General features: G+C 38.5%; 2 protein-coding genes and 1 long non-coding RNA gene across 3 annotated transcripts in view; 1 reads left to right on the forward strand and 2 right to left on the reverse strand.

Moving 5' to 3' along the window:
* Window positions 1–3,110, reverse strand: part of LOC140687614 (uncharacterized) — a 49,734-nt gene extending 46,624 nt beyond the window's left edge. Inside the window, exons 1-2 of the long non-coding RNA XR_012062009.1 lie at window positions 2,932–3,110; window positions 2,269–2,319 (exon numbers count right to left, since the gene is read on the reverse strand). This is a non-coding gene — a long non-coding RNA (uncharacterized lncRNA). The remainder of the gene's footprint in view (window positions 1–2,268; window positions 2,320–2,931) is intronic.
* Window positions 214–1,156, reverse strand: LOC107032889 (olfactory receptor 12D1-like). Its single transcript, XM_015234344.3, has one exon. It carries the CDS (start codon window positions 1,138–1,140, stop codon window positions 214–216), a length of 927 nt encoding a protein of 308 aa, XP_015089830.3. The 5' UTR covers window positions 1,141–1,156.
* An 8,290-nt stretch (window positions 3,111–11,400) lies between the features above and the next one.
* OR12D3 (olfactory receptor family 12 subfamily D member 3) lies at window positions 11,401–12,351 on the forward strand. Its single transcript, XM_006215270.1, has one exon. The coding sequence runs from the start codon at window positions 11,401–11,403 to the stop codon at window positions 12,349–12,351; it is 951 nt and encodes a 316-aa protein (XP_006215332.1).
* Window positions 12,352–15,452: the final 3,101 nt, after the last annotated feature.

The raw sequence follows: 15,452 nt of genomic DNA on the forward strand, positions 1-15,452 counted from the left end.
TGGCTGGTGTTCCATTGGCTCAAGTTTCCATTCTATTACCTAAGAAGTGTTGTTTAATACAACTAGACTATATTTTTCCGTATACTTTTTCTTTATCCAGTTCCATCTGTTGTGCATATGGTAAACAACTTGTGAAGCAATATAATTTCACATCTCAACTTTCTTATAGCCTGTTTATTTATATCTCAGAAGAATTCTCTGGATTTCTTCAGGTCAGAGCCTCTTTCTGATCACCCTCCTCAAAGCCCCCTTTACTTCCTTGTTCCTCAAAGAATAGATCAGCGGATTTAGTACAGGAGTGACCACAGTGTACATAATGGCAATCATCCGGTCCTGGTCCATGGAGCTACTGGAGGCAGGACAAATATAAGTGAAGACAACAGGAGCAAACAAGAGAACAACTACCATGAAGTGGGAGGCACACGTGGACAGAGCTTTATGAAGTATGCTGCAAGAATGGGTCTTGAAGAAAAGAAAGATGATAATGTAGAAATAGGACAGAAGTATTAGAAAGAATGGGACCATGCCCACTGTCCCTGTGACAGTATTGAGCAGCCACTGGTTGAGCTCAGTGTTCCCACAGGCTAACTCCAGCAATGGCTTAACATCACAGAAGAAGTGATGGATCTGGTTGGAAGCACAGAAGTTCAAGCGAGAGGTCATTATGGAGTGCATCAGGGCATGGGAAAAACCAATGATCCAGACAGTGAGAGCCATCTGGGTACAGACCTGGTGATTCATGATTAGAGTGTAATGAAGTGGTTTGCAGATGGCCACGAAGCGGTCAAAAGCCATCACGGCCAACAACATGACCTCCGTGCTGCCCAGGAAGTGGAAGAAATGAAGCTGGCTTATGCATCCCAAAAAAGAAATGGCTTTGTGTGTAGAGAGGAAGTTCTCCAGCATCTTTGGCAGTGTCACCGTGGAGTAGCAGATATCCAGACATGACAGGTTTCCCAGGAAGAAATACATAGGAGAATGGAGTCTTGGATCAGAAATAACCATCATCAGGATGGCTCCATTCCCAGCCACAGTAACAGAGTAAATGGCAAGGAAAAGTACAAAGAGAAAAGGCTGCAATACTTGGATGTCTGTGACGCCCAGGAGGAGAAATTCAGTGACTGTTGTTTGATTCAGCATCGCTTAAAAGACAAAATAATATATGGAATGCTCTCTCCAATGGGAACCAGAGTCCTCCAGCTGCGAATGTTCCCACCTAGACAACAGTGTTTTGAGGCAGAGCTTTGTTGTTTTGAATAGTCTCAGCACTAGCCATTGTACAGTATTTGGATCATTAGCTTATAAATTATTAAGGTTACATGTTGGTGATGGACTATTATGCAGTCCCTTTTCAAAATAAATTTATCATGAATATTTTTCTTTCTCCCAGGGATTCAAAACATGTTTCCAGTCTACCATCTTCTCTGGCTGTGAACCACATTCTGATATGACTTGCTTTTTATCATCCTACTTCAGCTCTAACCCAGGGTACATTTTAAAGTACGTCACCACACTGCTATCTCCTGACCTAGTAAGAGACTACCTGAAGGGTTTTTGCTTAAGGGAATAGAAAATAAGAGACTAATAAGAGCTATAACAAACCTGAATAGAGATGCAGACATTGTAGAATTTGTTATAAAAAGGAAATTATTCAAAGTTTGGAAAATCCTTGAAAGGAGAAGAAAATGTTTAATGTGACTAGAATAAAAAAGTGAATTAACTAGGGAACATTTCAGGGGATCCCTTGGGATTCTGAGTTTCTAGCTTGAGAAAAATTTGAGAGATTGTCTTCATTAATTACACATCTGTGAAAGGATGGCTTCTAGGAATTCAGAGTAGCTTTCTTTGACAGCCGTGTCTATTTTGTCTATTGTTAACAACTTATCACTGTTGTTTAAGATACAAATCATATGCCAGACCTCATTTTTCTTTTTCTGACCCATAAAACAAAATCGTATCAAAAATTCAGCAGGGGAAAAAACCTGTTTCCCTAACATTTAAAGAAAATAGCAATCAGACTTTCTGTACTAGATGATTTACTTCACTGCATCCTGAATAGTTACAGATGCATATTTACTCTGGAAAATATCTAGAGATACAGCAATAAAAATGTAGGCAGTAAAGAGCCTTCCTAATCCACAAGCACAATGAGGAGTCCATCATAAGATAGGAAAGCAGCTCTAAATCCTGGGCATTTAACTTTAATTCTAGCAAGAAGACAGACAATATGGGTAACTCCCCTGCCTGTCTCTTGTTTCATTCTCGTACCTGATTGAGTGTTCAAATTCCCAGGTAGGAAAGCTTTTCCAATTTACATTCCTGAAAAATAAATAGTGGAAAAATATTTGAAGTGACATATCACCTTGGGATTGCAGCACAAGCTCTTCATCTTCCAAAATCTCTTCTTTCTGAGATTCTGCCTGTCTTTTATGATCCACAGATCTCTAGACATACAAACCCTGAGTGTCCCCTGGGTTTGAGAGGGTTATTGTAAGAGTAAACAAGATGCCTTTCTATGCCTGCAATCAAGAGAATTCTCATTGGGAAATTCCTATCTTGAGATTCACTTTTTTTTTCATTTTTCCTATTTTCTTTCTTTAATATTCTTCTTTGTTTCAGAACCATGGACTTCTGCTAAGAAATTGGAATGACCCAGGAAAATCGTCACAGCGGAAAGTCACTGAGCTTCATCAAGTTTAGGAATTTCAGAGCTGGCCTTTTCTGACTTTTGAAGAGGGATGGAGACATCTCCCCAATATCCTGGTGCCCAGTGGGCGGTCTCCTGTGTTGGCTTCAGCCCTGGACTGCGAGCACCAGTCTCTCCTCTCCTCAAACCTGGCCAGAGAATGTTCCCACAGGTCTCTTCCCTATCTGTTTATAGGGGTGGCCTCATCCAACTTCCCCCCAGGGACCCCCACCCCCACTTCTCACCTGTGAGTCCTGCTAGAGAAATGGAAAGAGGCCCCCAACCACTGATGTCCCTGGGACCCCTGTGGGCTGTCCTCTTCCCCTTTATCTAAAGTGAATCCCAACAGGAAACAGACTCCTGGTCCTAGAAAAGCTGTATCTGTCTCTTGGAAGTGCCAGGAACAGGAGAAGGGATTTTGCCACCTGGCCATACATGTTCTCCTGGTCTTTGGAGGTGGTCATGGTGTCTGGTGCCCTGGCAGCCATCTTCTCATCACAATGACCATACTGTGAGGGATAAAGTCCTGGCTCTCAGGATGCCTGGGAGGCCAGACACACTATCTGCAGACTTCTGTGTATTGCGAGCAAAGACATTTTTCTTTTAATCAGAGTTAGTTGCGTTTGGGGCTATTTATAGCTCAGAGAATGTGCTCACTGACCTTAATGATGATGGTGTGATGCTGATGTGATGGCACAGGAAGACCACCAGCAGCAGCCACTTTGCAAAACGCCTGTCAGTTCCTCCAAAGGTTATACACAGAGTCACCAAGGACCCAGGATTTCCAGTCCTAGGCCCACACCCAAGAGAAAGGAAGCCGTGTCCCCACAGGGGCTGGCATCCAATGTTCACAGCAGCAAATTCACAAGAGCCAGGAGGCAGAAACAACCCAAATGGCCATCAGAGGGTGAGAGGGTGCAGGAGATGTCCGCCCCCATAGAAGAACACTGCTCAATCATAAGAGGAGACCAAACACTGAAAAAGCTTCTAGGTGGATGAACACTGACACCACGACACTCGGTGAGAGAAGCAGCCACAGAAGGCCACATATGTGTGATCCATTCACACCAAGTGTCCAGAGCAGGGAATCTGAAAGTCGATTATTGTTTGACTGGGGCCGAGGGGAAGGGGGTCAGGAGGTCACACCTAAGGTCCTCCGGTTTCTTCTAGAAGTGATGAAGATGTTCTAAAATTGACCTGTGGTGCGAATGTACTAAAACCTACTGAATTGTACACTTTAAATGGACGAATTGTATGGTTTGTGAATTATATCTCCATAAAGCTGTGAAGAACATGTAAAAAGACCCGGTTGTGGAAATGTGGAGGTCGGTCCTAGGGAGCCAGAGAGAGTAGTTAGGTGCTCTGCGGAGGGCTGGGGTAGGGTGCTCAGATTCAGTGCGGACTCACCAGGGCCAGAAAACCTCTGAGCCTTTGCCTGCATTAACCTGCTCATTCTGCAGGAGGCCCCCTGAGCAGAGGCATTGAATCACCTGTCCGAGGATGTGGGTTGAGTGGTGTCTACTAGGGTATCATGTTCTGCAGTGTAAGCCATTAGTGTTATTTGATTTTTAAAATTTACTTAAATATGTTAGCAAAAAAATGTTGATTTCAATTTTGGCAGAGAAATTGGCCTCCTTGAAACTCATCTGGAGGAAAAAATATTAAGTCCGAAACACAATATCACTAAATTATTTAGTTGAAATGTTTTATCACTAGAGACTTAGCACAAAGTATGATGTGAAGACAAACTTTGTTTCTGAAGCAGCACATCCTTCTGGAACGGCCCACTCAGGAGTTGTTCCTCTTTAAATAGCACTTCTGTGGAGGGCTGAGCACATCTGTACTTAAAACACCATTTGTCTACTCGCTCTTTTCTTGAACGCTACACCTTCCAATATTCTGTGAATTGATTTTAAATTAAAGTAAGATTTGGTAAAACAAAAAACAATAAAAAATAGATTAACTGGCTCCACACTCTTCTCCCCGCTAAACAGAAGAGCTGGTATTATTTCCCTCCAAGGGAGTTTTGTGTTCATTTCTTCAAAGAAAATCAGGAAAATACACATTTAATAAAAAGCTCGATTCGTATCTGAGAGCCCAGACCCATTGCTAGCTGAGATCCTGGGGACTTGGGGACCTGGGTCCCTGCAGCCCCACACTGGGTGTCACCTCGGGACACAGCCCCCTGTCACCCACTGCCCCGGGAATCCTGGGGCTCCACCCTCTTCCACTTCCCAGGGCTGTGAAAGATTGTGATAAACTAAATATAGGGTAAAAGTTATCCTGTAAGGTTTTTTATGCACTGGAGAAAGAGGGACATTTTTGTTGTTGATTTCAAATGAAGATTGGAGAAGTGGAGGCATTCATGCTGATGTGACAAAAGAACTTTTAGTAGAAAAAGTACAAGTGATATTTCTACATGACAATGTTCCCCTGTACATGTTTGTGTGCGCGTTTTAGGGCGCAGACTTCTACTGTCAACTGTAGTCTTATGGGGTTACATTTTTATAAAAATAATAATAAAAATGGTCTTGTTTTTTATTTCTATGTGGAGTTTAATTTACTAATTTTTAAAATATTGTTCCTCAGTTTATAGTGACTGATTTTTAGAGGTGAGCTAAGAGTAATCAGTATGTAAAATTTATAAAGTAACGACTTAAATGTTTAATGGTTTACCACCTACATACCTCATTTGGACATTATAAAATTTTATGGCTCAAAATAAGCAAAACCCCATAGTTTTAGCATAAGACAGTCATTCATATTCCAGGAGAGGTCTCAGACTGGTGCTGAGGTTGTTTCCATGGTTACTGCATGTCAGGAGGTGCTCAAATCTGTGCCTTTGAGATGAGTTGGGCATCTACAGGACGATGGTCTCAAGATTATAGTCAAAACACAAAACACCAGACACTGTTACCTGTAGGTCAGGACACAGATTCTCTGCACACACTTACATTCATGTTTTGTGTGAATTAACTTTAATCCTGTGAGTTAACGTCATGTGAGCCCTCAACACACCCCCCACCCCAGGTCAGGCCCCCAAGACCAGCTACTCCTGAGATGGGATAGAACGTGGTCAGAAACAGAGCCCAGGGTCCAAGGTCACATGCCCAGGACCCTTGTCAGACAAGTCAGATGTGAATGTCTCCTGATGGGAATGTTCTGTTGAGTGAGAAACCACCTGTCTGCAGACAGAGAGACTTCCACTTGGAAGGTGATTAAGAAGTGTGCAAGATTTGCAGATACTAACTACTATATATAAAATAGACAAATGACAAGTTTCTTCTGCATAGCACAGGGAACTATATTCAATAGCTTGTGGTAACCTATAATGAAAAAGAATATGGAAATGAATACATGCATATGTATGACTGAAACACTATGCTATACACCAGAAATTGACACAACATTGTAAACTGACTATACTTCAATTACCAAAAACAGAACAAAACAAAACAAAAAGTGTGCTCTCAGCAGTCCCAGCTCCGGTTGTAAATCCAAATGAGGGACCCTGGCTTTCTCTCACGGCTGGTCACTAGAAACGCACAAGTGTTCCTCGCACATGCTCACGTGTGGGCAGCCTGGGACTAGGAGCTGCAGAAACACCACATTTGTTTAAGACCAGAATTGGCATTTCCGGGAAATTGCAACAGCTTGATCTTTTGGTTATGGGACTATGAGTGTCTGTCAGTGGATAAAACTAGGCTGTGGCCTCTGTCCTGGTTTTTCTGTAATACTCCTGAAATCAGACATTATGTTCAGCACGCAAAAAGAGGAGAGAGGAAGGGAGGAGGCAGGAAGCATAGCTTTGTCCACAGGGACACTGACAAATGCGATCTTTCCCTCTATGTGGAGGAGAAAGCAGAGAGGACAAGAGTGAAAATCAGGATTTCTTTCTCTTAAACTATGGAAGACAGATATACTTGTTGAAAAGAAGTTGTGTAAATGTAAAACGTGTCTGCGTGTGTATGCGTACGTGTGTCCCTGCCAGCTGTGAGTGTAACTGCCTCTGAACCTGTCTGTCAGGTATGAGTTGATAACTTATGAGAAAAGAAATAGGGAGAGAATAAGTCTTTGGAGAGAAAATCCCAAGACATTAATGCCCAAGATGCCACTGGAGAGGTTTATACAGGATTTAGTCTGTTTGTTCTCTGAACATAATAAGAGATGGATTTGCTGAGATTCAATCTTACATGTAGATATAAGCTGTTTGCAATAAAATGAGTGTAAGAAGTTTTGAACAACTAGAATTATCTCAGATAATCTTATTTAAGGAGACAGCGAAAACACATGATCTCTGATTTTTGGATATCATTTTTGAGCCCAAAGTTTATTTTATTATAAACTATGTAAAGAAGGAAGTACAGGGCAAATTTGCTGAGAGTAAATAGGAAAAAGTGAGCTTAGATTAGGGGAAGAATTTTCTGATGACAATTGGTTAAGATCACCGGAAAGAGTGAGTGAGAGTAACTGGGGAACCTCTTTGAATCTAGGCTGTGAAAATTACAGAGTGAAACAACAGGTGGGCTCCTGATACAAGTCATTAGCTAGTAAAACTTTGAATTTCTTAATCTATTTGTGTATACATTTGTGTGTACATTTTTGCTTTTTTTTATTGTTTGTTTCTGGGTAGACTCCCATTGCGATCAAGTATAGGTATGTGTTTTAATTAAATGTCTGAGTGCTTATATCTGTTTTGTTGTGTGTGTGTGTATTATAAAAAGATAGAGAAAATATAAAGAGAAAAAAGACAAGGAGAGAGAAAAACTTAGGTGAGTAATATCTTAATATATTGCAAAATTAGTAATCATAAAAATGGTAGGCTCTAGTCCTAGTGTTAAACATGTTAGATTGCACCTAGTATTACATAATTACATCACTTTGCAATAGTATTATTTTTGGTGGAAGAGGGATGGTGCAATTATCCAGAAAAAAATAGTTTTCAGAATTGTAGTATAAAGCATTTACTTACGTATTTTCACAGGAGTACATCCCAAATCTCTGATGTAGGCATTGGTTACAATGTCCTTCTGTTACATTTCTGATTCCTGAGATTAACCCTCTTTTCACCCACTACCAACAATTCTATTTAGAATATTTCTTCTGTATCCATATCTGGGGAATGCAGCTCCTAGACTTGTGTGTTCTTTCACCAATTATATAATTACTTAAATTTTAAATACTGTCTATTGACAGTAATTAATCATAAGAATCACTAGTGTCTTTGAGAGCAGTCCATGACAAAAATGCATTGCTAGAAACTGGCCTTATGTGGCTAAAACTGCTTACTTAATCACAAATACTCATTGCTCACTTTCTGTATTGTCATGTCCTCTGATGAAGTGGAGAAGTCTTTTATGACTAGCATCACTTTCTGGGGAATATTGTGGATAGACTGTAGGTTAGAATGCTTACAAAAGGACAAATCTGACCTCTTGAGGGGAGTTTGTGTAGTTGACAAACATTTAACAGGTAATCACAATCCATTAGTTAGTTCAGCAAATACAGAGAGAGCATAAAGAATGTTTCACACAATGTTTTAGGTTCTGGGTTGCGCTAATGAATAAAATAGATAATAATTTTGGGGTTTTTGTTTTTTGAGACTGTAAGCTGAAGAAGAAAGACAACATGTGTAACAAAATCCAATACACCAGATTAAGATAAGTGCCATTAATAACAATATAGCGAGAAAGGATAGCAGAGTATGGTTTTTTTTGTTTGTTTGTTTGCAATTTAACATAGGGCAATCAGAGAAATCCACACTGGGAGAGGAGCTTTAGGGCAAAGATCTGAAAGGGATGTGGGAATCTGTCGTGTGAATGTATCAACTGTAAAATTGCTTCATACAGTTGGAAAGCTGGTGCACAGACCTTGAGATGCGAGTGTATTAGTGTGTTACAGGAACAGCATAGAGGTCAGGGTGGCTGAGTAATCAAAGCGTAGAGTGGAAGTGGAAGCCTAAAGCATTAGGCTTATATTTAACAGAATAATCCTGGATGCTGTCTTGAGAATAGTAGGCTGGTCAAGAGTGGAAATAAGATCATTCCAATAATCCAAGTTAATGATGATGATGCTTGGCACAAACAGAATCACACAGAACACAGTAAGAAATAGATTTCGTATCTGTATTCATGAAACAGATGGTTCTTCAGTTTTCCTTTCTGCTAAGTCCTTTCTCAAGTATTGGTAGCCTTACAAAAGAAGTTGAGAAGTATTCGCCTTTTCCTTCTTTAGAAGAATTGGTCTAAGTTGCTAATATTTCTTGCTTATTATTTGGTAGAAGTCATGGATGAAATTTGGATTTGGTATTTCATTTTGCAGGAAGATTTTAAATAGTAGCTCCAGTTTCTTATATTGATAAACTATTCAATTTTTTTCTTTTACTATCAGTTTTAGAAATTTACTTTTGATTTGAAGTAATTTGTAAATGTCATCTAAATTGTTAAATTTATCGGCATAAAGTTATTTCTAATGACCTTTTATAATTTTTGACATTGATCTTACCTATAGTGACATTACATTTCAAACTGATAATTTGAATTCTTTCTCTCTCTTTAACAGTCTGGCTGGAATTTGTCACTTTCACCAATCTTTTCAGATAATAATTAAGTTTTGACTTTATTGACTTCTCCCTATTGCACTTTCATTTTATATTTTTTCATTATTTCCTTTTCTTTACTCTCTTTAGGCTGAGTTGCTGGTTTTATTCATTCATTCATTCATTCATTCAGCTTCTTGAAATGAAACTTTAGGAGGTTGATTTTCAATATTTCTTCTTCTTTAACATATGAATTCAAGGCCAAAATTTTCCCTGTTTCTTTCTTTAGCTGCATAATAAAAGTTTTGATATGACTCATCTTCATTATCACTCCGTTAAAATACTTTTAAATATCTATTTAGATTTCTTCTTTTATCCATGAATTATTTAGGGATGTATGTCTTCATTTCAAGCATTTAGTGAGTTTCTAGATATCTTTTTCTTACTGTTTTCCCATTCTACCATAGTCAAAGAACTTTCTTTGAATGGCTCAATCTTTTGAAATTTTTGAAGCTTTTTTTTTTAAAAGACTCAGCCTATGCTTGATTCTGTAAATATTCAAGGTGAACTGAAAATAATATGAATTTTCTTTTTTCTATTGATGCATTCTATTCTACATAGTCTTAACATCCACAAATCATAATCATCACTGCCTTGTATAGTCATTTTTTACCTTTGTAAAGTCAGTTTTTCCTTATACTTTCCCAGACACATACCCATTCTGGTGGTCTTTGTTTCTTTCTGCATTTCCATTCTTCTGCCTAGCAACTTTTCCTACTGACTAAAGAACTTCCTTCAGTGTATATTTTAGTGTAGTGATATATTCTCTCAGTTTGTGTTCTCTTTTTTGTAGGTGTGAATTCTTTTCTTATTGGGTTAAATGTTTATATACGTTAATCAAATTGGTAAATTTGGTTTATATTCTTACTAACCTTTAACCTGTAACAAATTGGTTATATTCTTACTAACCTTTTTTGGTTTTTTCTTCTAAAGGCATAGAGACAGCTGTGTTAAAATTTTCTATTATGACTGTGAATTTGACTATTTCATCATTATTTCTGTCCACTCCTAAAGCTATTTTACTGGGAACTTACATTGGACTATGACATTGTGGACCAGTTATTAGTGGGGACTTGCGGTGTATATGTGGGGGGTGGGGAGGGAAGTATATCAGGTAGTTTTTCCAGTTTCTCAGTTCAAGGGCTCCCTCTTCTGTTAATAAGGCGGCAATTATTCTCTTTTACAAATGGCAGGCTTTCTTTGTTTTTCTTGCATTTATTATACCTTTTTCTTTCTATTTCCCTCAATGCTTATGCCTTGTCTTGCTCTAATTCCTCCCTCCACTCCCAAGTGTAGAAATTCCCACTGAATGTGGGGCCCTTTTTTCTGGGGCTGAAAATTTTGGAGTGACTTAAAAATTCTCCTGTTAGGATTTCTCACCATTTCAAGTTTTTCTCCACTGCGCCTACAGCTCCACCACCATGCTGCGATCTTGTGACTACTGATGCTAATTATGCTGTTTTTTTTTTTTAAACAGGATAAAATCAAACAAAAGTTTAATAACATGTATATAGGGGAGAGATCTGAGAGAAAAACTGAGTAACTCTCTATGCTGTTTTTATTCCCTCTACTTACACAATATTTGAAGTTTCCGGGTTTTGTGTTTCTTAGTTGTACTGAAGGTTTAGGTTTTCACACGGGCTGTGCTAACTTCCTGAAGCTTTTATGCATCTTAGGGGAAAGGGGAAATCCTCACTAGGCTACATCTGTGTTACTGTCAGAACTGACTCGTGAGCTGAACAACCAACTATTCCCTTTGTATGTTTTAAATTTGCCTAAGCTGTAATTCTAATGCCATAAGTAAGATTACGATCATGCTTTACATTTATGCTTTGTAAAAGTGTCCTTGATCTATGTCTGATTTGTTCATAATATGCTCCTTTTATTAGTCTAAGGTGTTCTTACTGCTTTAGAATTTATCAGGTACTGTGTCAGTCTTCCTTCATTTTCTTGTAAGTAAATTTAGCTCCTAAATTCCTCCTAAATATTCTGCATGTTGTAGCTCACCCTTAGACTCTTCCAAATAGTAAACTTGCTTCACTTAACCCACACAATGTAAAATTAACAATTCAGAAAAATCAACTCATCATTATCATCACATTTTCTCACCAAAGCAATGGAGAACGTCACTACAGTAAATGAGTTTCTCTTACTTGGCCTGACCAGTGTTCAGAAGCTGCAACCTCTCTTCTTTGTGATTTTCTTAATCATTTACTTGATAAACTTGGTTGGAAATGGAGCTATATTAGTGATTGCTGTTTTGGAACCTAAACTGCATTCCCCTATGTATTTTTTCCTGGGAAACCTTTCTTGTCTGGATATCTGCTATTCTTCAGTGACACTGCCCAAAGTGCTTATAAATCTCCTCTCCACTCGCAGGGCCATATCCTTCCTAGGCTGTATCACACAGCTACACTTTTTCCACTTCCTGGGCAGCACAGAGGCCATCCTACTGGCTATCATGGCTTTTGATCGTTTTGTTGCCATATGCAACCCACTTCGCTACACTGCCATCATGAACTCACAGGTGTATATTCTCTTGGCAGCTGTGGCCTGGATCACCAGCTTCTTTAATGCTCTGATGCATTCCGTCATGACAGCTCACCTGAACTTTTGCCACTCTCAAAAGCTCAATCACTTCTTTTGTGATGTCAAGCCCCTCTTGGAACTGGCCTGTGGTAACACACTGCTCAACCAATGGCTTCTTTCTGTTGTCACAGGCAGCATTTCAATGGGAGCCTTCTTCCTGACTCTTCTCTCCTACTTTTATATTATTTGCTCCCTTCTGTTCAAGAATAAGTCCTGCAGAATACTCCGCAAAGCTTTGTCCACGTGTGCCTCCCATTTCATGGTGGTATGTCTTTTTTATGGACCTGTAGGCTTCACGTACATTCGTCCTGCCTCGGCTACCTCCATGATTCAGGACCGAATGGTGGCCATCATATACAGCGCAGTCACCCCAGTGCTGAATCCACTGATATACACTCTTAGGAATAAAGAGGTGATGCTGGCACTGAAAACAACCTTTGGGAGCAGGTTATTTAAAGGCTGCCAGCAACACCACTGATACTAATGAGACATACCTTATTTCCATTAAGATTTGTATCCCTTCAGCAACCACTGTGGAAAATAGTATGGAGATTCCTCAAAAGACTAGGAATAGACTTACCATATGACCCAGGAATCCCACTCCTGGGCATGTATCCAGAAGGAACCCTACTTCAAAAAGACACCTGCACCCCAGTGTTCATAGCAGCACTATTCACAATAGTCAAGACATGGAAACAGCCTAAATGTCCATCAACAGATGACTGGATAAAGAAGTTGTGGTATATTTATATCTATTTATATTAATACAATACTATTCAGCCACAAAAACCGACAACATAACGCCATTTGCAGCAACATGGATGTTCCTGGAGAATGTCATTCTAAGTGAAGCAAGCCAGAAAGAGAAAGAAAAATACCATATGAGATCACTCATATGTGGATTCTTAAAAAAAAGAACATAAATACAAAATAGAACCAGACTCATAGACATAGAATATAAACTTGTGGTTGCCAAAGGGGCAGGTGGTGGGAAGGGACAGACTGGGATTTCAAAATGTAGAATATAAACAAGATTATACTGTATAGCACAGGGAAATATATACGAGATCTTGTGGTAGCTCACAGTGAAAAAAAAAGTGACAATGAATATATATATATGTTCATGTACAACTGAAAAATTGTTCTCTACACTGGAATTTGACACAACATTGTAAAATGACTATAACTTAATAAAAAATGTAAAAAAAAGATTTGTATCCCTTCATTGTAATAAATGGATAGTCTACTTGATTTCTGTTCTTCTCTCAGGAAGTTATAGCTAGGTTTTGCACTCATTTGTGCAGAATCACTATTTGTTCCTTTTTTATTCATCTAGTCATTTATTTAAGAAATTGTCATCGAACATCTATTGTGTAAGGCAGCATAGTAGGTGCAGGAAACACAGAAGTGAGCAAAAGAAATTCCACAATTTCATAAAGCTGAAAGTTTAGTGTGATAGGGGACACACAATAAACAAGTTCATAAGTACATATGCAAGGGTAATAAGTGCCATGGAGAACTAAAAGGAGATAAGGAGCTTAAACTATATGATACATAATTTATCTGTTCTTTGTCCTGGGTTTCTGACATTGAGCTTCTAAAATTCTTGGAATTTTCCAAGTTATAGAAGTATCTTTGTTATTCATGAGCTTCTACAATCACACCTTTGTTTATGCTCATAAGGTGATGTGTGGTGGGCCCCAAGATAGCTTCAGGATGAAGCTGGTCATGCTAGAAAAACCAACTGTATGATTAGAGGTTTGGGGCTTTGAGTCATGACCTCCCAGGGAGAAGGGAGCCTGGAGACTGAGTTCAGCTACATGGCCAATGGTTTCATCAATCATCCCTATGTAATTAAACTTCTGAACAACAAAGCTCAAATGAGCTTCCTTGGTTGGCAATACTCTGCACATTTTGGATCACTGTGATGGTTAATTTTATGTCAACTTGACTGCTCCAATAGCTGATAAAATATTTTTTCTGGGTGCATCTGTCAGTGTGTTTCTGAAAGAAATTAGCATTTGAATCTATAGATTGAGTAAAGAAGATTATCCTCACCAAGTGGGTGGGCATTGTTCAATCCATCATGGTCCTAAATAGAACAAAAAGGTGGGGGAAAATGAATTTACTCTCTGCTTGGGCTGGAACATTTATCTTCTCCTGCTCTTGAACATTGATGATCTTGGTCCTTGGGCCTTTGAACTCAAATTGAATTACAGCACTGTCTTTCTTGGTTCTCCAGCTTGCAGTTGACAGATCATGGAACTTAGTGGCCTCCAGAATTGTGTGACAAATTCTTACAATAAAAAGTGATAGATGATAGCTAGCTAGCTTGATAGATAGACTATTGGGTCCACTTTTCTGAAGATCTGTGAATAATACAAATATCAATAGGCCAGGAAGTTAACACATTCTGAGGACAAAGAAGCTTTGCTTAATGTGAGAATGAACTGATCCATGGTTGTTGGACCCAGGAAAAATTGAGACCCAGAAAATAGTGTCCTGGAGGATGACAAGCCAGGAAGCTAGGGATCATTGAAATAAAGGAAAAGGCAGAGGGAAAATTAGGATATGCACAAAGTCAACATATTGTTAACTCACAGCTTGATTCATTAAAAAAGTTGAGGCAGGAGAGAAGATAAAATCTTTTTACATACCACGTGGATTTAAATCAACTGTGGTTTTCAACTGAAAGATTTTTAGCATGGTGATTTGCAGAGCTACATGGCATCAGTGTCAATTTGTCATGTAAATACTTCTATTCTCTATAATTAATAAAATATTTATTTAATAAACACATATAATGATAAATATGTGTCTGGTATATTTCTAAAGCACTTTGTAAATATTAAATCATTTAATTTTTACAACAACAGAATGAGGTAGCACTTATTATTGACATTTTGGATTAAAAAACTGAGGCACAGGAAGGTTATGTTGGAGGCATCAAACATCTTGATTTCAAATTATATTACAAAGCTAGAGAAATCAAAACTGTATTGTACTGGCATAAACACAGACACATAGATGAATGGACTAGAATAGGGAATCCAGAAATAAACCCACAGATATATAGTCAATTAATTTATGACAAAGGAGGCACATATATATATATGGAGAAAAGATAGTTTCTTAAATAAATGGTGTTTGGAAAACTGGACAGCTATACGCAAAAGAATGAAACTGCTTCACTATCTTAGCACGTACAAAGAAATCAAATCAGAATAAAGACTTAAGCAGAAGACATGAAACCATAAAACTCCTAGAAGAAAACATAGATGGTAAGCACTTTGACATCAGCCTTGGCAATGATCCTTTTGGATTTGGAAAAAAAAAAAAGGAGAAAATAAACAAGTGGGACTACATCAAACTCAAAAGCTTCTGCACAGCAAAGGAGGCATCAACGAAATGAAAAGGCAACCTATGTAATGAGAGAAAATATTTGCAAATTACATATCTAACAGGAATTTATTATCCAAGCATATAAAGAATAAATACAACTCAATAAAATAAAATTTAAAAATCCAAATTAAAAATGAGCAGAAGATCTGAACACACAATTTTCCAAAGAAGACGAGC

The sequence above is a fragment of the Vicugna pacos genome, chromosome 20, assembly GCF_048564905.1.
Source record: "Vicugna pacos chromosome 20, VicPac4, whole genome shotgun sequence".
Lineage (NCBI taxonomy): Eukaryota > Metazoa > Chordata > Mammalia > Artiodactyla > Camelidae > Vicugna > Vicugna pacos.

Bases quoted from the DNA above. Each gene is read 5' to 3' on its own strand.
- LOC107032889 (XM_015234344.3), bottom strand. From the start codon at position 1,140: ATGCTGAATCAAACAACAGTCACTGAATTTCTCCTCCTGGGCGTCACA.
- OR12D3 (XM_006215270.1), top strand. From the start codon at position 11,401: ATGGAGAACGTCACTACAGTAAATGAGTTTCTCTTACTTGGCCTGACC.